This window comes from Anabrus simplex, chromosome 1, assembly GCF_040414725.1.
Source record: "Anabrus simplex isolate iqAnaSimp1 chromosome 1, ASM4041472v1, whole genome shotgun sequence".
Taxonomy (NCBI): Eukaryota; Metazoa; Arthropoda; class Insecta; order Orthoptera; family Tettigoniidae; genus Anabrus; species Anabrus simplex.
The window spans coordinates 1,398,901,373-1,398,929,153 of NC_090265.1; the positions used below are offsets into that span (position 1 = coordinate 1,398,901,373).

The window sequence follows — 27,781 nt, forward strand, 5'->3', positions numbered from 1 at the left end:
GCAATCTTCACTTGAGTGGTCGTAGCACATACAGAAGACAGTGGCGTATTCTGAGGGCTACCAAGGCTATCGGTGAAGCCCAAACCGCAAATGAGAACGATGGAAATCTAAAGCATATTATAATGTAAGCATATAACACATTCTTCCATTTAAAAAAACTTCAAAGTAATGGGAAAAAAAGGCCGCACGTATTTCTGAGAGCAAGGCATAGAAGAAAGATATCGCAGCCCAGACTGCGTCCCTCTCCCCTCGACCCACCTCAAGCGCCCTGCTGATGTAAGCTCGGTTGGTGCGGGGACCGGGGGGGGGGGGGATAGGCATGCTAGGCTTCGGTCTATCAGATCGCCACTGCTAACTAACAGCCATGCGTTCCTCATCGTACATACTTCCTCACCTTACACAGTATTTGATAACAGAGTGCTGACATTTCACTCCCGTTACTTCTACATCCTTGTAGGAAGACACTACAGGGCTGCTGTTATAAGAGTAATATAGTTTTATTTTTATAGGTAGATCTGCTAAAATGAAATGCAATCTTTCAGGTGATCATAGGTCGGACACCACCACTGATCTCCCGAGGAAACTACTAAACCAGTGAACGATACGAACGACCTCTGGTAATGCTGTCAAATTCAAAATTTGTATTTAATAATAATAATAATAATAATAATAATAATAATAATAATAATAATAATGGTGCATGACATCTGTATAGGCTTGGTGGTGGCCTAATGAGGATGAAATGAATGACGAAAACGTCATAAATACCCAGTCCCCAAGCCAGGGGAATTAACAGTACGAGGTGGTTGATTCTGAGAACTGAACCGGGGCCATCGTACCAAAAGGCAAGCATTCTTCCTAACCATTTTGCCACAAAGCCGGATTTTAATTTGCTAAACCTTAGGCTACCATCTCCACTGATCAGGTGTTCAGTATTGACAGTAGCAGAGGCTAGGATAGTAGCTTCTGAAATAGCCTTGACAACGCAGCAGGCTACTCCGTTGGCTATTGGCTGCAGCCCCAAAACTCTTAAGGCTTGACATTCACTAAACCAACCATTGAAAAGGGGTAACTGAGTCTATTATAGTGGTAGTCCACGTCTTGGACTCAGCATACGCAGCTGACAGAAGAGTATGTTGCAGCACATGCTGTGATGATACTAACCAAGAATACAGTTTAATTTCTTTCAAATATATCTTTCATTTCTGTCCTTATGTCGCCTGTCATAGAAACGTTGTAAGCCCAAGGAATCCTTCACATTGTATTCACGTGGTTGCTCGTACAATACAGGACCAGTAGTGTGATCACAACAAAGAAAGAGCTTGACTGCCAAAATGTACCGTACTTGCCCCAATGAACGCTGGCTGATACGTCAGTTTAAGCCAATAGAAACTCAAGTTGAAGTATTACAGATATTTCCAGACGTAATTGTCAGATGTAGCATATCCGAAGTCGCAACAGCTCAAAATTACAACTGTTCTATATTTTTTAAAAATTGTGTTTATTATCTGCATTCCTAACAACCCCATGGAATAATAGACATGGTGGGCTGTACTAGTTGTGGACGTTGAAGTTCATGAAATTTACATCGTGCACCGTAATTAGAAAAGAAAAACAAGTTGAAATTTTTCATATCGTTTGATTTATTTAAAGTTGCTTGTGAACTATTTTCATCAATTCACAAAGTTTTATTGAAAAAAAGGAAATGCTGATGATAAGTAACAGATGTATGATTTACCATGCAGTTTTTCTTTACATTTGCTTGTCTCCTTGAGTTTAGTTCCCTCTTATATACGTTCTCTTAAATCTTTTATCTTTTTGTTAAACATGTAGTTAAACTTTTTCTAAAGAATAACAAAAGTCGTCAATTTTCAGTCAAAAACATCAATAATTTTTAAAAATTACCATCACATATAGATTTTTTCTGATTATTTCTGCTTGATCTCATTGAGAGAAATACAATTACACCTCCCTCGTTTCTGCACAAAATTACGCTTTTCATGAGTTTAAAGTGAAGTTTTGATCAAAGACTTGCTTGAAACGTCTCTTTGTTCTTCAGTATTATTTGGGTAGGAGTCATCACTAAAGATCTTGAAATCTTGATCCTTTTGGTAATAGATACTCTTTACTATGAAATACACGCCTTATAGCAGATTAAATTTGTGGTAGTTAATTGCATATTTTGTTTTCGATATGATTTTTCTTGAGGTTCGTGGAGTGGGTTACTGTTGTCACTCCCCAGTTCGTTAGCCATGACCTTGTAGGTGGTCCTGAGAGTGGGGATAGCTGTTGCTGTACAGTGGCAGTTCTGACTGCTCAGGCGGCTGGGACTATACAGTCCACTGCTGGCCCCTAACGCGTTAGAGGAGAGACCACCACTGGAACTACATGTAAGTAGAATAGTACCCTTCTTCATATAATTTCTACCGACCAGACTCAGAACGCTCGGACCTATGTGAGTAACGGAGGACATCATTGGAAACAACTTGGCGAGAAAAATGGAACTATGGGGTATTATGAGGTATATACGTTAATGGGGTTTATGGAAGAAAGAAAGTAGAACAGGGTGAGTAAGCAAATAGAATGCATCAGGATGTGTTAGGAGTTAACGATATTCGGGTAACGGGAGGAAACGAGAAAGAGATACAAGACAATAAAGTGTTCCTAACGGGTATTAAAACCGAAGGGGAAGGGGGGCGTGTAGCATGTGGGGTAGGACTGTTCATCAGGAATATTGTTGCAGGTAACATAGTTTATCTTAGTCACGTAAATGAGCGAATGATGTGGGTAGATTTTACAGTTGGGTGAATTAAGACGCTAATTGCTTCAGTCTGTGCACCTTGTGAGGCTGCAGATGACGATGAAGTTGACGCGTTTCATGAAGCGCTGAGTGACGTCAGAGTCAGGGTCAACGTCACGGACAAAATAGTACTAATGGGGGATACAAATGCGAGAACTAGAGAATAAGGTTTCGAAGCTAATAGAAATGCTTATGGGATAGTATGAAACTGACAGTTTCGAATACATTCTTCAAGCATAAGGCAAGGCAGTTCACCACTACACATGGGAGTGTATGGGCATCAGATTCATATCAGATTATATCATAACTAAATTTGTATTCAGAAAATATCTGCTAGAAATGTTCGGTTATTCGGAGGATTTTTATGAAGCAGGCCACTATCTATTCTGTGTCTCCAGGCCTAGGATAGGGAATGTGAACCTGTCTGCAGATGAAAACGTGTAAATAAACTCCAGGACAAGAAAACTAGATAGAAGAAAAGATGAAGTTTCGAGGTGACTGGAGTGCACCCTGCCTAAATTAGATAAGGAAATTTCAGTAGGGAATTATTAGAAAAAGGAATTGAAAGGAAACCAAGAGCAATTTCAGGTATCAACAATGAATTTTGGAAGGAAGTAGACAAAAATAGCACTTTTCTAGGAAGTACAGTCAAAATATTTATCAAGATTTTTGACTGAGCGAGATTACCAAGATCACAGCAAGAAGGAATCGTATATTATGTACAAAAGGAACGTGTTGAATGATCTGATCCATGTAACTATATTGGAACCTTTCCCACCGTCCCCCATGACTCATAGGACCATGTGACAACAAACCAACCCTTTCGGGTAACGAACACATGGGACCATGCTCCACGGAAGTCGATAGTCAAGGGACCTTTTTGGCCTGTGCCGATTTCTCCTCATTGGGATTGTATATTTAATCCACTCACATGAGAAGTTATCGGCCATACGGCTCAGCTAGGTCAAAGCTACTCTCCCGTTCCTGAGGTCTGAACCCGGACTCCTCAGGGCCGAAGACCGTTCGCGGCATAAAGAGGCTATCAAACATAAACTACCTTAAAGGCCAACAATGAACGGAAGAGGATTCTGGATGCATGTTTTTCGGTATAGATAGGCACGAAATAGTCTAGAACAATTTACTATTCATTCGGTGAAATATACAAAATTTACATACACTCTTGATACTTATTACACAATTGATATAAGCAATCACTTATTTCAGCAGCGGAAAAATCCGTGCTGCCATTGACATCAGCTGTTACCTCCACATTCCACAGACAAAATCTATGTGGACGGCAACGTTAGCTGGTACTATCTCTAATCCAATAAATTTTCCTTTTTGACACAGACGTTAATATCCATATCCCTCTCTACCAAAACAGAGAATAACCGAGAGGTTGTTAATATGACCTCACTTTTTCACATACTATCACTTTGAATTGCCTGTGCCCTACATTGCTTACATAAAGACAACATTGGTTTGGATGTATGCTACACAGATTGTTTTGTGTATTATCGCGATTGTTTTGTGCGTGCTATCACCCGGTTTACCATAAACCACTGAGTACGACATACACAATAAAATGACCCTACCATATTCACAAAAACAAAACAAGCCATGTTTCCCCCAATGCGAGTATTCCATGGGACTGAATCCCGTATTACACATTAAAATCTATTTACACAAAAGAAAAATGTCCGTTTTTTGAATGGTCGGCTAACTTAAGTAATCAATAAAGTAAATATTAAAACATAATTAACCGAACATTCTGACCATATCAGAAATCCATCACTAAATCACGGAAAAGAAAAATAAATGGACTCAAGTCTTCCATATAAAATTAAACACAGACTTGAACAACGAACTATCACTTGCAATCACTACCAGTGGACTTTCACGAAGTCTAGATTCAAATCGACATCGATTACAAGTAAACTAAAACACATCCTGGAAAAGAAATATATCAAACACATGTACCAATAAATACAATGGCTGTAGTTAATCCGTTGTAACCCGCTATCTTAGTGAGCTGTTGATCCCTGCTGTGCTCACACGAGGTTTGAACCTGAGACTCTGGTCGTCTCCATCCAGGGCGCTGTAATGCAAAACCCTAACTACGCTAATCATGTTTCGTACAGTAGTTACTCTCTACATTGTTTTCCGGATCAAGGCTAATGGACAGTGTGTAGTAGTTACATAAATTTTGTGTCTTATTTCACACAGTAGAACGCAACATTCTACCAGAAACGTTTTCTTAACAAGGCGAGTTCTCTTTCATCTCTGGCCATAAATCCTGACCCAAGTCCGTTCCCCTCTCGCACCACGGCGAGACTAATCCACCACGCTCACAACCGGCCGTCGCCGAGCCATTAACATCATTCAAATTAGCTAATGCAGGGTCACCTGCTCAAATTACCTCAATATGATAATTATTTTATTCTTTTTTCTCAATTACTCAGCCCGATTATATCAAAAACTCCCTCATTATACTCGCATTTGGAATTTAACCCTTCGTTTCCACTCGTATCATCATTCACACTTCCGATCACCTTTCCTCGAAGAACAACGTCTCCTAATTTCACCCGTGTGGGTATAGATTGTGTAATTGGCATAACAATAACTTGCCATTAAAATAGATCGGCATGTAATCATCGATCAAAAGATATATATTAAAATAATGATAATAATAGTACTAATAATAATAATAAAATAAAAATTAAGTTATTAAATCCTGCCAAACCACTAACAGACCTTCTACGTGTAACCTCACTAGTGTGGTGGAGGACAGGGGTTCAACCCTCGGCACTTCATTCCTTGAACATCTTCAGTTACAGCCAAAACTTATATTACCATGCAACAAACTACTAATTCTATCTTTACGAACATAGTGCTGATTCTAGCCCAAGCCTTTCCTTTTATATGGGCACTTGTTGATGACTCTGTCACCTCGCTAATCCCTGCGTAACTTAGGCAATTGCTCAGATGAGATCTACAACATTAATCTACATAGCATTCTACTCCTTTTCCCCCTCAATTCCTTCTCAGCACTAAATAAACAAAATATGATAACATACAAATATAGCCACTAAAAGGGGTCCCATATTCTATACACTAACATAGGATCACTCCCTTCCCGTATCTAATTAATTAAAACCAAAATGAATAAAAGGATTCCCGACCATTCTTAGGCGGATTTACTCTATTTAATCGTGTTATTAATAACCCTATACTTCATGACTGTTATTTACAAAGGGAAATACTAGCATTGGAATAGAAACATAACTTTGTACTCAACGGTTGATGACTTCGGCCCCCTCCGAAAGTTCCGGAGGCCTACCCATGTTGGATTACTCCATGGCGCCGGATCCTGGAGTCCTGGAGTTCAGAAGTTCCATATCTTGTCTCGCGTAATCCATTTTAGTAGCACACGGATCACTGAAATTAGATTGTAATTTACACAATTCATCGATTTCTTGCTCACGTGTCACCATTCACTCCTACTACTTCTTTGTCTACCCACTGCCAGTTACATGGAGATGATTATACCGGCTACTTTCAGCTAGTGTACCCCAATTGCACTGCTAATACGGGCATTCCCAGCATCCGCATGATGCAGAATTTTCTATCCCTATCTTCTGTATGTTTTAATAGTTCAGGAACACTTCTCACTGCCTGTTAATCAGTTAATAATCTGACCTGCGCTTTGTTCAGAAACCAGCGTAGATTTATACAGTTCTTTGTCAGACGTCGACCCTACCTATTTCGAATAATGTCTTCGAATACTGTGATTCTGTCCCTCTCACTAGTTCATTCTTACGGCTATTGATTGTTAATCTACGAGAGCGTTCTCCTACAGAAGTTCTGCGTACTACCTTGTATTCGTTGCTATACAAAACCCTACTTCATATTTCACGAAGTCTTAGTCTACTTTGCAACCGATATCTTAAGTACATCTCATTACCATAATCTTCTGTTGCCTATCACAAATTATAAGCCAAAAAACTAAAAAATTTCACTCCCGCTTTGTTCACGTAGTATACAAAGGAGCGGTAATTCGATAGTGAACCGGCCGTCGTTTCCCGTCGAAAGCTCCTCACCGAATGCTGATGCTCCTTAGGAAGTGCAAAACCTTATACTGAAGCCGGCAGAAGGGGTGGCTAGCGAGTTCATCCCCCACTCTTATTTCGACTGCTCCTGGATAAACCAGCCTGTCGAAATTAGCAATACCCTAGACTGTGTGACTTGGTTATGCACAAGTGCGCTATGCCATGCGGAGTTGAATATGTTCGGCGGATCCGCAGTAATTAATTAATCAGCTTGGAGGGGAAGTAGGGAGTCCCCGAAGGCATCTGGCTTTACACGAAGCGTCCGTACGCTAACGCAGTTATATAGGTTGTTTACCAACGCCTTTCGCTTGAAGAGTATTTTCTATCCGAACTCCTGACTTTATAATTCCACCAAAATTCAGCACACTGCTCTGACGGGTGCAGTTTTGTTAATCAAGCCTTATTTACGCCGAAAATACATTAAATTTAGCCCGATCGCTTTGGCATCGCTGTACGCTGGCATTTGTTTTCCAATATGGAGTCGCTAAATAGTGTTCTTCTGCTGCTTCTTCTATGACGTGTGCCTAGTTCGGGGATTCTTTAAGCCACCCAGTGGGCGTGTGGGGCGCTTCTCTGGCGGGCGTCCTATTGCACATCATGGTGAAGTCTCCAACATCCACACAAAGAAAGCTTGCTGCCTGCTTTCTTACCAAGCATATCCCTTGAAATAAATATTAATTGTGCCGATACGGTCACAATATAGGGTTGAAGTTGTTAGATACATTAAACGAGATATATACAGGGATATTTGGGAAAAGATTAAAGAATTGGACAGGCGGGTGCTCAATCCTGTCGAGAATCCAATCAGGATTCAGGAAAGAATGAGGGAATATGATAATATATTGGCACGAGAAACCATAATGGATAAATACATGAAAAAGAAAAGAGGCAAATTGCACCTACCTGCAACCGATTTTATTAGAACTTATGGAGTAAGTTATTTACCTTTATTTTTGTGGGAAGCAAAATTTTAAAACTAAGAAAACCTTTTATTCGGAAAATAGACGAGCTGTCGTCCTCCTGTTGAGACAGATCGGAGTATCAGAGAAAATGATAAGAACAATTGACATTCATATTCGGAATTTAAATGTTCTATCAAAGTAAACGATGGGTTAGTAGTGGGGGAGATAATTCCAAAATTGGGTCTTAAATAGGGGAGTAAACTGTCACTTATATAATTCTTATTGTTTATTAACTATATCTTCCAATCGAAAGGCTTTGAGAATTATTCGCATTAACATCTGTCAAAGCGCAACATAGTTTTAATAAGGCAGAAAACTGTAATAAAGAGTGGAATCTGAAATTCCACAGAATACAAGAGTAACGTTTTATAAACGGGGGTGACAAGCTTTCAAAGAATGCTACTTTTTTGCTATTTGCTTTACGTCGCACCGACACAGATAGGTCTTATTGTGACGATGGGACAGGAAAGGCTTAGGAATGGGAAGGAAGTAGCCGTGGCCTTGATTAAGGTACAGCCCCAGCATTTTCCTGGCGTGAAATTGGGAAACCATGGTAAACCATCTTCAGGGCTGCCGACAGTGATCTTCGAATCCACTGTCTCCCGGATGCGAGCTCACCGCTGCGCGCCCAAACCGCACGGCTAACTCGCCCGGTGCTTTCAAAGAATGAACAGTGGTTACATGGGTAAGACAAAGCTAAATGATATTCAAAATTGAATATTTAGGGACTATTGTAAGCAGCAATGGTAGATACATACATACATACATACATACATACATACATACATACATACATACATTCATACATACATACATACATACATACATACATACATACATACATTATCATTATAGACTGTTATGCCTTTCAGCGTTCAGTCTGCAAGCCTCTGTGAATTTACTAAACGTCGTCACAATCCTCGATTTTCAACTAGTGTTGTGGCCTCATTTAGTTCTATACCGCTTATCTTTAAATCGTTAGAAACTGAGTCTAACCATCGTCGTCTTGGTCTACCTCTACTTCTCTTACCCTCTATAGCAGTGTCCATTTTTCTCCTAGGTAACCTATCCTCCTCCATTCGCCTCACATGACCCCACCACCGACGCCGTGTTATGCGTACAGCTTCATCCATCGAGTTCATTTCTAAATTAGCCTTTATCTCCTCATTCCGAGTACCCTTCTGCCATTGTTCCCACCTGTTTGTACCAGCAATCATCTTGTTACTTTCATGTCTGTAAGAGACATGGTAGATAATCATTTCAAATATAAAGGGCAAAAATGAAGGGAGTAAGTACCTTGGCTAGTGTACAAATATTGGAAAAAGGTACCTAAAACAGAATATAAAGTGCAGAAAAGGTATTTAATTCAGTTGGTAAAGCAAATATATTTTTGTGCCCTGGGAAATATCTAATCAGCGGTAATCTTCTCTATCATTCTTTTGCCACGACTCTATGTAAGAGAATATTCTTACCGCTCTGAGACTCTCACCTGCTAGGGGCGCGATCGGCTTGATTTTCCTCTTCTTGTTCTGGTACATAAGTACTACGGGTACTATCACTACTATATGAGAATGGACCAGGTTCAATTTTACTAATCAATGTATTGCAATCGAAATTAATTAAAATCAATAGTAATTAGTAGGCAAATAAAATCATTACATGTACTCGAACTGTAAAATAGCCATCATTTGTTAGGTTACGCCATAAGCTAGAATCCTGCACAATTGATTAATTAAATTGATATTAATTACTGACACCACAGAACTGGAATATTGAATAATGACTGACGTAATCTAGTTACCTATCATCTATAACGTCAAATACAATGACTGTTACATAAAATATCTCTGAGCAGTGTAAAAGTTATATTTAGTTTAACTGAGAGTTACCAAAAATTAAGAATTATAGAAAGAATTACTGTACATTGAATCATATATATTTCCACTGGTCTCAAAAATAATTAGGAATTTCCTGAGAATATGGGTGAGTTCGGGAGTCTACTGCTCCCCACATCTTAGTAATGTTTAAATTAACGTAACATTAAATATGGTCTCAACTGACCTTTCGTCATCTGATATCGGAAGGATACTCAAAGATAATGTAACCCATGAGCATTTCACGATTACCGTGTTTTCACCATCCATCCTCTACGTTAGAAATTCTCATAACGAAATCAACTGAACAGACCTGCCTAACATTTACATATTATCATTACCGGTACACATTCCCTACTGAGTTTGCATGATTCTTGTGTGTTTTTCCCAATTATAAATACATATCTTAAGTCTACAGCTACACACTTACAGTCCTACTTATTTACAATTCTACAGAGGCCTGTTCAGTGACTTAACTACTCAGTTGCAATTTTCTTGGTTACTGTAAGCGAAATGTTGTTTTAAAAATGTAACCAAGTTGTCTTCTTCCCGTAAGGTTACTGACCTCATATTTATATTATAGCGTGGGTGAATCCTCCAACGTTGACCATAAAACAAACTAAGTGACAAAATGAAAGAGACAGCTATACCTCAATTATCCTAACTCTACCATCTAAATACACTCCTGGATAAGAATACTTCCTATCATACCTAATCTATAGTATTTACATCAAGCAGCAAGATCACGTTCTAATTGACTGTAAATTGTATCTCAGATGCTGAAGGCATTCCAATGGCTGAATGTCACCGGATGTTCTACTGATTTCATACCTAATCTATAGTATTTACATCAAGCAGCAAGATCACGTTCTAATTGACTGTAAATTGTATCTCAGATGCTGAAGGCATTCCAATGACTGAATGTCACCGGATGTTCTACTGATTTCCCTCGTCACAGTGACTATGGTAATATCTCACTGTGGACGGTGTATGTGACCAAGTCACGGTCACTACAATAATTTAAAGAAGTCTTGAACGTCACTTAACTTGAACATCAAAGAAAATCAGCTTCAAAGACAAATAGACTAGGCATGAAAATACATCCCGTTGACCGATCCTCATAACTTGTCCGATACTATCTTCCCATGACAAAATTACGAATGAAAGGTCAATAAAAATCCACGGACATAAATAAACATTATTTAACCTCCATAGCAAAATGTTACTGTGTCATGAATTATTGTTGTTATTATTATTATTATTATTATTATTATTATTATCAATCACAGTTGTAATTTTAGAGTATAAAGTAATAGGGTGTCAATTTAACTCTGCTTCATATCAGAGTACACAATCTGGAATCATTTCAATATCGATTAAATATTCACAGTGCGTCTGGATATGAGTACGGAGGTCTTATCTCATGTATTCGAGCATTTATAAACAGACATCTGCCTTTCTTTATTACAGAGTATTTCATTTCTTATTTCCATTTCCATTATTCTGTCTCTGATTATTTCATCGAAGCTTCATCAATATTCTTTACTTATTCGTACACATTTACTCACTAGCTCATCTCTAGTAACCAAAATAATTTCCACTGGTACCTCAACGTAATATTTTCCTCCTCTTGCGAGGATTTCTTTCTTTCTAATTTTTCTTGTTGCTCGATATTTTCATTTGTATCAGATCTCAACTCACTTCTACACATCCGATCGGCACTGTATCAGTTTTAATCAATGTTACGTTAACAATGCAACACATTTATAATGTATTTCTTACAAATTCACAAATACTTTATTACTGCGTGGTCAATCAAAGATGGATCCGCTCAGGGATATCAATATCCACCTATTCTAACCTTATGTTGGATACCTCGTAAAATTCACAACTGAGTCAGTTAAATAACTCATGCAAATAACGACGGTATCTTCTTATTCTTCTATATAAATAAAATCGTTACGACCGTTTGTCTGTACATTGATTATTTTGCGTTATTTCCGTACAGTTATCCGTTTCAGGTGTAACAATGTCCGTCTGCATCATTTTTAGCTTTGGTGTCTGTTTGTCTGTTTGTCTGTTCCTCTATAACTTGAAAACTACTGGATATATTTCCACCAAACTTCATATTTAGAATCCACATATCCTCGGATAGGTTTTAGCGCAAATATCGTTTCTAAATCCCTGAACTGAGTGGGGATTTTTACGAAACCGAAACCGTGATTTTGCACTCTCTCAAAGTATTCACAACCGAAATTAATGGAAATCTACCTGCCTTAATGAAAATTAATTTCTAAACCTTTTTTTCTCATGTGCATCATTTCGATAACAGGATATAATAAACGAGATATCATTAACGAACCGTTTTTCGCTACAAGTCCCACCGGACTTAACGCAAGAGCGGGTGCGTGTAAAGCGGATTTCTTACAACTTGAAAACTACTTAAGATATTTGAACCAAACTTTATATATAGCATCCATCTGTCCAAGGGTAGGTTTTCTTGGTGTCTGTTAGTTAGTTAGTTAGTTAGTTAGTTAGTTAGTTAATTAATTAATTAGTTAGTTAGTTTGTCTGTTTGTCTGTTGGTCTGTTTGTCTGTCTTTCTATAACTTGAAAACTACTGGATATATTTCCACCAAACTTCATATTTAGAATCCAACTGTCCTTGGGTAGGTTTTAGGGCAAATATTTCTTCTAAATTCCTGAACTAATTGGGGATTTATACGAAACCGAAACCGTGATTTTGCACTCTCAATATATACACAACCAAACTTAAGGGAAATCTACCTGCCTTAATGGAAATTAATTTCTAAACCTTTTTTTCTCATGTGCATCATTTCGATACCAGGATTAATAACGGAGATATCATTAACAGACCGTTTTCCGGACAAGTCCCACCGGACTTAACGCAAGAGCGGGTACGTGTAAAGCGTATTTCTTACTGAGATATTTGAACCAAACTTTATATTTAGCATCCACCCTTCCAAGGGAAGGTTTTAAAGTTTATACCACTTCAAATTCCCGGAATGGACTGGGGTTTTATAGGGGACCGAAATGGTGATTTTTACTCTCCCACAATATATAAAGTACAAGACTAACCTGACTGGAAATCGGTCAAACTGTTTGGAAATCCAATTCTAATTTCATTTTCTCATGTGCATTTTTCAACGGGAGGATTAATAAGGGAGATAACATGAAAGGTCGGTTTTCAGGCTAAGTCTAGCGGACATAGCCCAAAAGGTGTTATACGTGGAGCAGATTCCTTATCTATCTAGATAAATCATATCGTAACGACCGTGTGTCTGTGCATTGACTATTTTGGCGAAATTTTCGTACAGCATTTCGTTTAAGGGGTAATAATGACCACCTGTTTTTTACCTATAGTTTCCTGGAAGTGCTAAATTTAACACCCCCCTCGCCCAAAATCAAGATTGCCTCACAATCTGCCACACGAGCTGAAAAATTGAAATTAATCAAATTTATACGTTTTAGCCGGTAGCCTACGGAAAACTTCCAAGATCTTTAAATATTTCACTTTTTATGCCGAATAATATCGAAATATAGGCAATTTGACGGTGCAGACCTTCGTGTCGAGGTATTTCGCGGCTAAACGGTAAGTCCTATCACAAAATGGATGGCACGATCTCCGTTCAATTTCGAGTGATCTACAACTTTGGTCCTGTGATATTTTGTCGTATCTCACTCTCTCCCTTATAGGGTAGATTTGGCTGTATATTTCGATGGTTCGTAAATTTTGTGCTTTATACAAGTGTATTACTTAGTTTGACTCACTTATAGGAGATGTAGAGTCATCGAATTTGGCATGCACATTGACACGACCAACGGCTATATGCGAACCCAATTTTATGATTCTAGCTTCCACATAAGTAAGTGAAAAATAATGTAAAATGATGAAAATGTACCCAAATTTCACCCCTTTCAAATATCGTAACTCAATCGAACCCATAAATATGTGAGATACGAGAAAATGTTTTAACACCAAACATGTAGAGCGATAAAAGTTACGTCTGAGGGTGCAAACCGTTTGTTGGTATGATGTACCGTTTAGGAGCAGTAAATCTCGAAATGAAGGTTTGCACTTTCAAACGTGCCCATGCTTATCTGTCATCTATATAAATGTAATCGCCACGACCGTCTGTCTATACATTGGCTATTTTGGCGGAATTTCCGTACAGTTATCCGTTTCAGTTGTAATAATGACCATCTGCATATTTCTTAACTTTGGTGTCCGTTTGTCGGTTTGATTGTATGAGTTTTTATAACTTGAAAACTACTGAATATATTTCTACCAAACGTGATATTTAGAATCCACCTGTCCTTGTGTAGGTTTTAGGGCCAATATTATTTCTGAATACCTAGATTTACTGGGGGATTATCCGAAACCGGAACCATGATTTTGCACTTCCTCAAAATATGCACAACCGAAATTGATCGAAATCTACAATCCTTAATGGAAATCCATTTCTAAAAGTTTTGTTCTCATGTGAATTATTCGACAGGAGGATTAATAAGTGAGATATCATAAACGGTTGGTTTTGCAGGTTAAGTCCAGCGGACGTAGCCAAAATGTGTTTTACGTGGAGCAGATTCCTTATCTATCTATATAAATAAAATCGTAACGACTGTGTGTGCCTGTACATTGGCTATTTTGGTGAAATTTTCGTACAGATACCCGTTTGAGGGGTAATAATGATCGTCTGCATATTTTTTGGTTTAATTTCCTGAAAGTCAAATTTTCAACCCCCTCAGCCAAAATTCAGATTGCAGCATAATCTGCCAGACAAGCACGAAAATTGAAATTTGGCAAAATTATACGTTTCAGCCTGCAAGGAACGAAAAGCTTCACAGATCTTTAATTTTTGAATTTCTTATCCCCGAAGGATATCGAAATATAGAAGCAATATTAATGATGGTGCAGACCTTCGTTTCGAGGTATTTCGTGGGATAAACGGGAAGTCCTATCACATAACGGACGGCACAATCTTCGTTGAATTAGGAGTGATCTTCAACCTTGGTGTTATGACATTTTGTCATATCTGTATCGCTTATACGTTAGGTTCGTCTCTATTTCTCGATTTTAAGTAAATTTGGACTCTTTACCTATATAACTCATACTTTCAATCACTTACAGGAAAGATAATATGATCAAACTCTACACGAACATTGCCCACCCAGTACCCATATGTGAGCCAAATGCTATGTCACATAATTATCAGAAAAGTAATGCAATGTAAGATAATCTTACACAAATTTCAACCTATTCAACTTTTCTGACTCAATCTGAACCATGAATAGATGAGATGCGAGAAAATATCATAGGACCAGCCATTTAGATCGCTAAATACTCCGCCTTACGGTATAATCCTTTGTCAATATGACGTACCGTTTAGCAGCAGTTAATCTGTAAATGAAGGTCTGCAATATTGTAAACATGCATGTACCTTCGTATGTCCATCTATATATATTCATTGATGTCGATTTGTAGCGATCGAGAAAGAGTGTGTCTGCTATTGTAATCAGTACTCCCTACACCGACTTTGACTGCTGGCAGTAGGAATGGGGTCCTTCTCCAACTCCTGTGTACCTGGCATTAGTAAGGCGGGCCTACCATTCAATGAATAATTCACTTCTCCATTTGTCTAGCAGAAGGCAAGGGATCATGCAGTTTTGTTCGAAAGTCCCCTACCCTATTGTGTTTGGCTCTAGGTCAGGGTGCCCCCCATTATAAACAAATGTTCCAATCTAAAATTTGACTAGCATTAGGCATAGTGGCCTGCTATTTTCATGGAAACTCACTAATTCTGTGTGACTGGCAGTAAGCTGGCTGGCAGCAGTAACAAGGGCCCGTCATTATAATGATAACTGTACAACTCAATTTTGACTGGTGGTAGGGAAGTTGCCTGCTATTATAATAAAATCTCCTCAACTGTAATCTGTCTGAAAGTAGGAAATGGATCTGCCATTGTAACTAAAATTCCCCAAATCGATTGTGACCGCGCAGTAGGCAACGGGGCCTGCAATTATAATGTGAACTTGCTAACTCGATTGTGAATGGCAGTAGGCAAGTGAACCTGCCGTTATCATCACAACTCCGCAACCCTCACTTTACATTGGAAACAACGTATGGGGACCTCCCCATGCTATTTCTCGGACAAGTCTTAGAGACATGCAATTTTAAAACAATCTCATTTACTGCGCGCACAGTATTTACGTCGATATCCGTATACAATGTAGAATTCCGTAGCGAAGCACGGGTACATTTGCTAGTTATTAATATTATTATAATTACCTGATTTATATAAATGTTCTTAAACATTTATTGTTAACCACATCGTCGAAAACATCATGACAATTATCATTATTATTGTTGCGATCCAACACTATAAAATGTATATTCGCGACACCTCATATTATTATTGTTGGAGTTTTTATTATTTTCAAGAGTACTTTGAAATTCTGGGCACGGTAGATACAAATTTAGATCATTAAACGACACAGTAGGTATTCCAAATCTTGAACACAATAAAATCAATACAGGTTAAGCAAATAGATGGCTTAATGTTGGGCCCTCAACATTAATTCACGACATGCCCGTAATTTTATGGTACGTGACCTACAACTTTACATTTAAAGCAATATTAGCTGTCCCTTACAAAATCTAAAACAAAGCAAAGTAGGCATAATTATCTCTAGCGTATGACAGCCTGGTCACGGATATAATTAATTTTTACATATTTATTAAAACAAAATTTCAATGATCTGGTTCTTACATTCTCCAAGCTGCATAAGACAGGTTCTCCCATGCGATCCATGGCACTTTTGTTGGGTCTAAGCCTTTTTAAATATCTGCGTTGTCATGGTGAAGTTTGGTGTATATCCAAATTTGCACATTTTACACTAATGACACACGTCCTATTTATACACACAAAAAAACTCTTCTTCAACTTAATTCTAAGCTCTAATATTAATATGTATTCTAACACACTTCAGGTGATGACCTCACTCTATCAACGTAATTTGTGACCCTGTTCTATATTTACATAATATTCTATCAGCTGGTCTGATCTGCGGCAAAGTGGCCCTCTTGAAATCTCGGTCAAATGTGCTACTTTTTCTGACGGCTGTCTAGGAATTATTTCACTCTTCCCGTCCTATGCTTGGTTAAAGGAATATCCTTAATGAGCTCAAGGACATGCTCCCGAACTTGAAAAGAAAGGTGGCTACGCAAAGGATTTACCAAACTGTTCCCTCTTTACCTGCTCAATGTACCGTTAGCCTCTATGGAATTTTAGTCTGTCCACCTTCACTGTTCTTAGAACAACCCGGCTACATTTATCACCTGACAAGGCACTTCTCCCCTTGTCTCATGATATCAACACTGTCCTAGGCAATAGTAAGTTATTACGTTAGAAAGTCATCTTCTTAGAGTATATTTTCTCCACGGCAAGTGAATAAATATAGTTTATGAGTATTCACTTACATTTTCGAATATCTTGATGCAAGTTCTGAATAGTCGGTCACTTGGCGTTCCCTCGTATTCGGTGGGCTTTCTGAATCAGCTGCCCTTCCGATATAAACATATTTGCCAATTGTTGGTCAAGCTTCCTGTCGTTGGCATTACCTACCCTATTGAAATTTGGTATATCAAGGTCACCCGCTACAATGACGTTCCTTTCCATATTGTTTCCCACATAGCTGATTATCTTACCAAATAATTATGAAACAGATTCAGCGCTACCCTTTCCGGTCTGTACACTCCAAAGACATCCAGTTGCCTATTATCTTATGACATGAGCCTTAAACCTAGAATTTGATGTTTGTCATCTTGAAACTTTTGTAGCTTACAAATTATTCTTTCACCAAAATGAATACTCCACCTCCTACCGTTCTATCCTCTCTTCGGTACACACTCCAGTTACGTGAGAATATTCCTGCATCCATTACATCATTTCTCAGCCATGATAATGCTTGTTATGTTTACTAAGAAATGGCTCAATGGTGTGTCACAATGTAATTTCCTTGCAAATTTCCCTCCTTATCTTGGTGTAACAGCTGTTCTGTTGTGCTTCTGCAGATTCCTCGTGAATTTTGAGGAGTTAGTTATTTACAATATGAACTCGGATAGGAAATTGAGGAGAACCAGGGAGGTGTACTTCTGGAGTGACAATTGCATAGGGAACAATTCTTATCCCAATAGAGCTACACATTTAGATATTATTTTCTGAGGGAGTAATTTGGGAAGGGGGATTGTATCTATTGTATATATTTTGTGTAGTAGAAACAAACTGAATTATAATATTTAATTAAAAGTACTTGTTTTTTAATTGTTTCAGGTTTTGGCTAACGGACTGAAATGACAGGAGATACATCCCAATATTCTCCTCTAAACGATGATGTCGAAAACGCTGGCATGTAAGTATACAAAGAACAGATCTTAGCCTCAACAGGTATAGAATAGTCTTCACTTAGCCATGATTTACTAAATATGTTTTCTCTAATATAAAATAGTCCCTCTGAGGTTTTCATATCCTATATATTAATTTATTTCAATTTCCTTACTCACTGACGACTTTCACTATAGTCTTGTGTCTGTTGCTGAAACAATCGAGTAATTAGTTTTTATATTTTATTTTTATTTTCATGAAGCCTATTACTAATATTCGCATGTAAAGGATACGACATGCTTTATTCCTAACTTAAAGCGCGAGTTTGAATTTAACCTAGAATTGAATGGTCCTGAGTCGATTTACATAAATTTCACAGAGCATTTTAGTAATTTTGTTTTCTTCAGCAGCGGCATCATGCACTGAAGGCAAAGCTTGTCGCTGATACCATTATTCTCTCTATTCTGCCGCTCTCTTCACTTCCTTGAACGTTTACAACAATTTAAGAAGAAACTGAAGAATGTTAAAGTCGCAGGTTTGAGGTAGATAAAAACACCAGAAAATGCAGAAAACATTACCAAACACAATTCAGTTCAAGGTAAAAATCAGTTACCTTCATTCAAGTCACAACTAGCCATGAAATGAATCGAATGAAGGCTCCCCCGAAATATGCGTGAAAGGGTCGGTCAGATTCGTAAGCTACCGGTATTTAAATAATTAAAAAAACGCTAATTAACTAATCTGATTAAGATAAGAAAATCTTATTTACGAGAAGCAGGTTTTAATGAAATAAAATGCACTAATCAATTATACGGTAAGAGCGAATATTGAGAAAACAAAATAATTATTGAAAGCAAAACATTAATTCCATTTGCAGATATAAATTCCGAAGTAACGTTTTCGCTAACAAATAGAAATCCCCATTGCCTTTCACCTAGATGATATTGTTCCTCATCTCCTGTTTCATACTAATATACCTCAACAAGGCCTTCACATTCAAAATTCCTAATTTAATGGTATTCTTCAGTCCTTTGAAACAAGAATTTCGCTTGATGATGAACTGAGAGATCTTCTTGCCAGTTGCGCTTCCTCCCTACCGGATCTAGGGTTCCGAGGTCCATGGTCAATGGTCACGTTTCATTCTTCCCATCTATCCATGATTGCTTCCCTGGAAAGAGTTCTTGCAGTGGTGTCCCGTTGCCTTCTTCATGTTTTTATCATCCACCGCTTACATGGAGAAAAGACGGTGAATACAGCCATTCCTAACATGGAAAATAAGCGCTGCTTTTAACTATATTTCAGTAGCATTTCCTCAACTGAAGGCACGTTCCGTTCTGTAAGAGATATTCTTCCGAAAATGGAGGGTATCAAGTTAGGCCTATTTCCCGCCGGCCGACACTCGGGGTTTGCAGTTTTTATGATTTGCTGCCAAACAAATTAACTCCCTTCTTTTCTCATTCTGGGTTTGGGAACGGGCTATGGTGCAATTGATTTGTACATTTTGTAACCGTATCGGTAATGTATATAATCGGCAACTGATTGAGGGATTGAGGCATTTTTCTGGCCATCTTTGTAAGATAGGTTGCGTTGGATTGCGCAATAGTTGCGACTTCGTGGCGCCGACACAAGTATGTCACAGCTTGAAAAATCCCCGGAGCGGGAACGCTAACTAAGGACAGAACAAGGAGGAAAGACACATTCTGATAACTCCGCCCACTAAAAATGGCCGAAACACGGTAATGCCAACTTGGTAGCTTGATTTTAAACTGGCTATTTCGAGATAATTGCATTACTTGAAAACCGAAACATCGGCATGTCATATGTGAGCATATTAGACCTCTGTCAAAATTACAAAGTGTTATAAAATTTCAGTGTTAGCAAAAGTGCGTCGCAGGAGGATGATGTAAACGTTAGAGGCGTACCCACGCCGGCTGTGAACCCAGACTCTGGACGGGAGATCTCCGAAGGAGCTTCTCTTTGATTAAAGTTTTCTGCTAAATTACCGAACGAATTACTTTCCGCATGTAATCAGACTTCATACAATTCTGAGCTACACGTTTTGACCGCATCACCGATGTCGGAGGACCAGTAGAACTGGAGATATGGAAATTGTGGTGGTGACATTTTGCCATCCATTCTACGAGCTGGGGTGAGCTTATTTGAGAGACCACCCTGTTGAAGGCAGTAGGACTTGCCATGAAGTGTTGGGAGCGGACAGACGGTCGGGTAGTGTCGCACCTCAGCAAAAATATTTCCTTTGTGCGGGAGTGAAAGCTTGAATTGTATTGTTACGCTGTCTCCTAGACAATTTCGAGTTAAATATCTAAGTAATCCGCACGATGGTTACAAACACATATGTGAAAATCCCGGTGAGGTGGAAATAACTTGAAACTCGAGCAGGCAAAAGACGATTGTATCACCGCAAGACCGCAAAGAATGTAAAACTTCTTGATATAAAGTGTTGGTGGTAATTTTAAATAGATTACATCGTATCTCGCTTTGATAAACAGTGCCGGTAAAAAATTAAAGAGATTCCACCATAGTTTGATTTCAAAGACAGTGTCGAACGAAGACGTGGTTAATTGAACGTCCTTTTGTATTAGCCAGTTCCAGTGGATCCGATCTCAGGACCATGAAGATGCCGACGGTGATCGGAAGAGGAGACTTTGAACAAGTGATCCGTGCCAGCATCATGGAGGCATAAACATTCATGAGGGGCCTCTTTGAGGTTCGAGCCATGGACATCCCAACATGACGATAAGTACACTGATGTGAAATACTGTATAATGTAGGTTTGTAAATGGGGGGTTTAATTTTTGTAAATATGTAATTTGAGTAGAATAAAGTTGTAAAATTAAATATGGATTTATTTAGAAACTTGGGACTGCTTCGAGTCGGTCTTTGTATTTGTTAAATAAGATAATTAAAATGGGAAGTACTTTGGAATTTGATATAAATTTCAAGAATATATAATTTGAGTTTGAGTGTAACGCATGAACTTGAATTGAGGATTAGATTTTAAAAGATTGAGGGTGCTTTGGATAAGATGGGTAAAGTGTAATTTTGTTTTACTATTTCAAACGGTATATTTTTCTTTCTTTATATTGGGATATTCATTTTATATCCGTAATGAATGACGATAGGGTCATCTACATGCCTTCGCTGACGTGTTGATAGTTGGAATGGAAATGCACTCCGGTTTTAAAGTAATTTTGCATGCTCGTAATATAGATAAATAGCTGTATCATTTTGTGTGATGTGTGAAATGCCTGAGGGTTCGACTACATGTCCCCGCAAGTTTTCCTTTTCTGTTAAGAAGGTATAATTTCTATTGACTGCGAATATTGGCCACGTTCATATTGATTTAATTGCTCGTCTGAGTTCAGTTAGAAGAAAACCGTGGGTTGTTTTCCTATGCAATTGCTTAGTCGTGAACCTGGGTCATTTGCGATTAAATTATATGGGAGTGATAGGATGAATAATGGTTTGAAGTGACATAAGAGAGGGAAATGTGAAGAGTACGTATTGATGAATGAAAAGTTGAAATGTGAAGTATTTAACTGTGGTTGAAATGAGATTTACCACGAGATTCCTTGAGAATATGCCTTGCTGTTAAAAAGATGTAAAAGAGTAGGGTTACTGGCCTGACAAGAGAGACAAGACCATGCAGTGAAGGATTTATGGTTGTAGAGGGAGGACCCTGACTGTGTTTCGTTTAAAGGAAGAAATCTGCAAGGTAAATGTGTCGAGCCTGCACACAGAATGAAGAATTCCGGAGCTCATAACGATAAGTTCGCAATAGAAAATTTTTCCCAATTGCTTTTATGTTCATTTCTCTAAAACATATGAGTTACCGGAACGCCAGATGATAATGTTTTGTTATTAATTTTATTTATGATCTCGACAGAGAGGGATTTACAGTGACCCAACCTCGGTAGCGTGCTGGAACCTCCCCGTTCGAATCCCAAGACAAACCCAGGATTTTCCGTCACACAGAGTTTTTGTCTTCATGAAATTCAGCCATTTAGATTTGCATTTACATTTACACGCATTATTTTATTTTTATATTTTTCCGGTGGAGTTTTGTAGTGTCTGTATAAATGTTTGTTGAAAGTTGTTTGATTGTTACTTTATGTTGTGTATTTCTAGAGCGGGTTCTGCCCCGTAGTTTGGTTTCTTTGTTCAATGCGATGTGGGATCGATGCCGGACCCAACAACTGTTTATTTTGTGCTATTTGTTGTGTTGTGCGTACAAGATTAATTTTATTTTGGTTTCAATTAGGATTGCATTTAGTCAATTAGGCGACCACTCAAAGTTGTTTCCGAAATTGGGGGGTGTTGTGGTCTTCTCCCAATAGAGAAGAAATAGATTACTGAAAAACAGTCGCATTTACAAGCAGATACATGTGTTAGAGTACATTTCTAATTAGTGTTCACAGAATCGGTGTGCTTATCGTAGGGTCCAGATATGTAAAAGGAACGATCAACTTGATATTAAATTTTCTCTAAAATGGAACGGAGTAACATCTCCTACATAAGGTGTTCAATTTATCCGACATGTGTAGTTTTCTTTGTAGTTATTATTCAGGAATTTATTTCAAAATATGTTTTAACAAGGGAAATTAAAATTGTTAAAAAGATTTCTGCTACTATCATTTGTCGTAGTTAAGTGCATCCTAGTTTCCTCTGCTCTATTATGCCTATAAGTTTGTCTTAGAAATGTTATTCATTCTGATATTATTCCACGAATGCACTATTGCCTCGGGAGGCCAGATGTTGTGTTATAGGAACGGAGGGATGTGGGGTAGATCCTCGCACGGTCGGAATGGTATTTGTTCATCCATCGATTACGATGATTTTTTGTTTTTGTTTTTCCAGATGAGGTGGCGTTTGAATCTAGACCAAAGAGGTCCCATATCATCTAACAACTTGGCATATGGTCCCATATGGTTGTAGCCTAGTATGGATCACATGTCGGCGCGGTGGTACGGTTCCAATATGTCGGTAATAGCCTACTGGTACTGTATTTTAAGTTCATATTTCGGTTCATTTTGAGACCTACATCAGGTAGAATTATATGCTGTCATTGTACTAAGTGTAAATGTATTAGAGGCGCCGACATCTCTCTTTTGCATGAACTACTGTAGTTTGTTTGAGATGTACTTAATTGGGCGAAAGACTCGCTGCAGCGACAAAATAGAATCGCACTCTTGACGAAAGTCTTACCTACCTTGGATGCAAGGAAATTCAACAGATTCTTATTCATCGTTGCTTTAACTCTTAGGCTGTGGTTCTCTACTTCTTCCTACTTAATTCACTTTAGGCTCATTTTGAAGCTCCGCTATTTATTTCCCCTTAAAGCGATTCAGTGAATATCAGCGGGCTGAAAATGATATAACCAAATTATAAAGTTAGATTTACATAAAAAAATTCTGAGAGGAGTATTTCAGGGTGAGATAAGATTTTTCCTGGAAATATTACGAAATTAATACGCATATTGCAAAAATATTACAACAGCATTAGTCGGCAATCTCAACAAACATGCAGCTGCTTTCTGCACAGTGCAGCTAAAATTTCAGTGTTCTCTATATTTTAGTTAATTGTTAGGTGATCCACTGTGGCACTCAGAAGTTATTGGAATCCATATCTGTCATGTTTGTGCAAGGAAAAGAAATGTGGACTGCGCCATATGTATTGAGCAATGCAGAGAGATAAGTAACATCTTACCCCACAGAATGTTTTCCGTCAGCTAACCCGCGAGTCGTCGCTAGCCGTAATGTAACGTGAGTCGTCGCGCGTGAGACTTTTTCTCACATTAAAATAAATATGACATTTTTCACAGTTTTGTAGGACGTAAGGCTGAAATGAAACGCAAGTTATACCTTATATATTTTAGATAAAAATGTGTGTGAGAGAGAGAGAGAGAGATGGCGTATGGCTTTTAGCGCCGGGAGTGTCCGAGGACAAGTTCGGCTCGCCAGATGCAGGTCGTTTGATTTGACTCCCGTAGGCGACCTGCGCTTCACGATGAGGATGAAATGAAGATGAAGACGACACATACATCCAGCTTCCGTGTCAGCTATATTAACAAATTAAGGTTAAAATTCACGACCCCGTTGGGAATCGAACCCGGTACTTCTGTGACCAAATGCCAGCACACTAACCATTTAGCCATGGAGCCTGACATGATTAGCTGTTTATTAAAGACACAAATTACTACTTAAAATAACATATGCAATGTAATAAAAATAACTTCCGTCCTGAAGTTTTACAAAATAAAAACTCATACATGCATTATATCTAGTAATATTTACGTACGAAGCAAGGTTCATGAACACGATAACAGTTTCGAAAACAAGAAGTGCTCATAATACAAATACTAACGCGTACAACAGGAGTAAGTTCCCCGCTCCACTTCAAAATAACACCGTCATTAGTCGCGAGATGAAAAAGCTCTCACGCAGAGCGCACGGACACATAGGAACCGTTGTTCTGACTAGGGGAGGGTGTGCTTACACTTCAAATGTGAATCGCTTTACTCACGACAGTTATAAACTCAGCTAGAAGAGGGAACAGTCAACTCCCTGTCATCACTGTGAAGTAATATCACAATAAAAAATAATGTGAGAGAAAATCTCATATAGCGACCACTCGCGGGTTAAGTTTCACCAGTATCACTTAATGTAACGAAATGTAATCATTTTCGTGGGTTTGAAGGTAATACATGATGGTGATGGTTATAATGATGATTATTATGATGATGATGATAGTGTAGTGCTCAAGTGAAATATTTGAAATGAGTATGGATGGAGGTAGGAGGACAGAGAGATCAAGGAGGCGGTGAATGGATTTTACCGTATATGAGAACATATGTGGCGAAGGAGATTGGCAGAAGTTATTTGGAACGGAGGAAATTGAGAAAAACTCACCAAAATCACTGACCACGTCCGAACGGGAAAAGACGGAGTACGAGAAGAAGTGCATTAAGATTAATATTAATAAAAAGTAATAATTACTCTTAGGAAAGAAGAAGTGAATTAAGATTAATATTAATAAAATAAATTAATAATTATTTTTAGAAAATAAGAAGTGAATTAACATTAATAAATAAATTAATATTTACTCTTAGAAAACTCTTGAGTATATTAGATCGCAATTTATACTTTTTTAAGCCATAAAATATGTTATTGCACATTTTTACCTTTCTGGTTATAAACCCCCAAACCCTAGTTATTACACGTTTATCACATTAGCGTGACGGTGAGGACCATCGGTTTCTAAAATGGGTTTCAATATGACGAAGACTTACATCCCCTGATGTGTTATGTCCTGTGTATAGCTTAGAAATGGGATATTTTACCCCTACCGTACACTTAAGGAGCAGATGAGAAGTCCCTGAGTTGCAAATTACTCGTAAGCTGTAGGTCAAGTGAGTTAGGATTTTAAGGATGAAAGTTACATAAGACTGAATTTTTTAACTATTTACCTCACGTCACAGTGTCACAGACTGGTCTTACGATGACTATATGATAGGAAAGGGATAGGACTGGGAGGGCAGCAGCCTTGGCCGTAAATAAGATACAATACCAGCATTTGGCATCTTCATTACTGCCGACATTGTGGTTGAATCTACTATATCCAGACTGCAAGCTGACTACTAAGTGACCCAAACCGTGTAGCTACTCGCTCGGTAAGACTGAATGCACCACGAAGGAACTGTGGGCTTCAAGTAAACATAGAAAAATACTAAAGCTGTTCTTGCACATTAGCACATTTGTACAAGACTTCAAAATGGAATTACTGTAACATAACTCAAGGCTGTTAAGTTACATTTACGGTACTAATGTGGTAATTTCGTTACATACTTGTTAAAGACGGAACAAAACTTTATCTATTATGTAATAATGAATATTTGATAATTTTGAACCCGTCATCAGTTAAATATAATACATATCTGTGAAAAATTAATGTTTTCTATTTTATTTTCCCTACAGATGTTACCGGCTATTCGGGTACCGCACTCAGCTGGAGAAGTACCTGATTTCTGCTGTGATAATCTTGTCAGTAGTGACGTTCTCTCTCATCATCGCCCTTGCAGTAGTCGACCACAATTGTAAGTGGGGGCTTTGTACTCTTAATACATATTTAATTGAAACTTATCATATACACCCATATTTATGAATACTAATAGGAGCTCTTACATGCCGTAACATGAAATCAAGGAGACTTGGAATGATCTTCTCGGCAATCTCCCACCTGACTGCGTTTATATGAATCCACGGTTCATGGATTCTGGTTGCTAAAGGTCTTCGACGTGCTTTTTGTCAACGGACCATAGATCCTACGTTGCAAACAGTCGACGTATCTCACGAACGTGCAGGCCATGGAAGGAGCTGTATTTATTATTTAATTTATTTTCCGGGTTGAACCGTGTTGTTGTTATCTGTACATTACGTACAGTTTGCCGGCGTTTGGAATAGATTGCAGTATTATTTTTAAGGCGACTGATATACCCCTACTCGATCCGAGGTAGTCAGTCTCCCACAGGCAGCAATCACACTATAAGGGTGGTTCCTGACCTTGGTCTTTTATATCCTAGCCTTTATTGCTGACGTAGGCCCCCTGGCTCTCTCGTGAGAATTCTGGAAGGTATGTGTCACAGTCAGGTAGTGGGCTTGACCGCGCTGTTATGTAATTGGAGATTCGGACTGCGTGTTGATGTTGTGGTCTGTATGTCTTAAACTATGAATGATAGGCATCCAAGAATTACTGATTTTATATCCTTCTTCTAAATTCACATTGTTTGGATGTTTCTTGATTTCAATAGCCTTGCTGATTTTCCTTTCCAGATTCCAAGGGATAGCTGCTAGGATCTTGGTCTTGTCAAATGATATTCCGTGCCTTGTTTCGTAGGAATGCTTGGCTACCGCTGAGATATCTGTGTTTTGGTTCTTGGTGTGACGGATATGTTTTTTAGGCGGGTAAAAATCAGGCGCTTTGAAACAAAACCTCTAAGCTGTGTTTATGTTGTATTTCTAGTAAACCTTCCTTGCAAAATGTGCTCATGTGATATCTTGCTAGAACATACTGTTAGCGTAAGAAGTGGATTGAAGAAAGGGTACTAATTCTTCCTTTCTAGCAGTGGTTTACAAAGTTTTACAGGCCCCTCTTTGTAAGCTCCGAAATTTTCATGTCCTGCGTACGTTAGTACATGTATTTCTTATCTTAATATTGATGCTTTCACGGCCCGTACATGTAGACATGATATGGTCCTTTGGGCTTATGCCATATCAAGAAAACAAGGTAAATATATTTTCGGTTCGCAAAGAACTTTGCCCCGCGTCTTTGGAAGCAAATCTCCACTGTTAACGAGAAAGCCTTCCACAATAATGAGGATTTGTACTAAGATTGTTTTACCGTTGGATCTGTAGTGGTACACACCTCAATATCGTCTAATGCGTAAACTGTCACAAATGTAGCTCGGGCTAAAACAATAATTGACAAAAAACACGAGATGTTGTTAATCAGCACATTACTGTACAATTTACGAACTCATAGTAGCTTGAGAAATCGATTGTCCGGCCCCAAGGGAATCCGCGGCAAAGAAGTGTGTTCAAACACTCCTCTGCGA

General features: G+C 38.4%; 1 protein-coding gene across 10 annotated transcripts in view; it reads left to right on the forward strand.

Moving 5' to 3' along the window:
* Positions 1–27,781, forward strand: part of LOC136858365 (integumentary mucin A.1) — an 86,439-nt gene that overhangs the window by 43,843 nt on the left and 14,815 nt on the right. For 7 of the 10 annotated variants that reach the window (XM_068225525.1, XM_068225523.1, XM_068225524.1 and 4 more), the window contains 2 exons: positions 18,100–18,178; positions 26,145–26,263. Coding sequence is in view for 4 of the 10 variants with exons in the window: in XM_067137850.2 (XP_066993951.2) it covers positions 18,120–18,178; positions 26,145–26,263 (178 nt within the window). In the remaining 6 variants the exon portion in view is untranslated. Of the gene's footprint in view, positions 1–2,209; positions 2,391–18,099; positions 18,179–20,677; positions 21,887–26,144; positions 26,264–27,781 lie in introns of those variants that run through there. The other 3 variants (XM_068225526.1, XM_067137852.2, XM_068225528.1) reach the window with 3 other exon arrangements.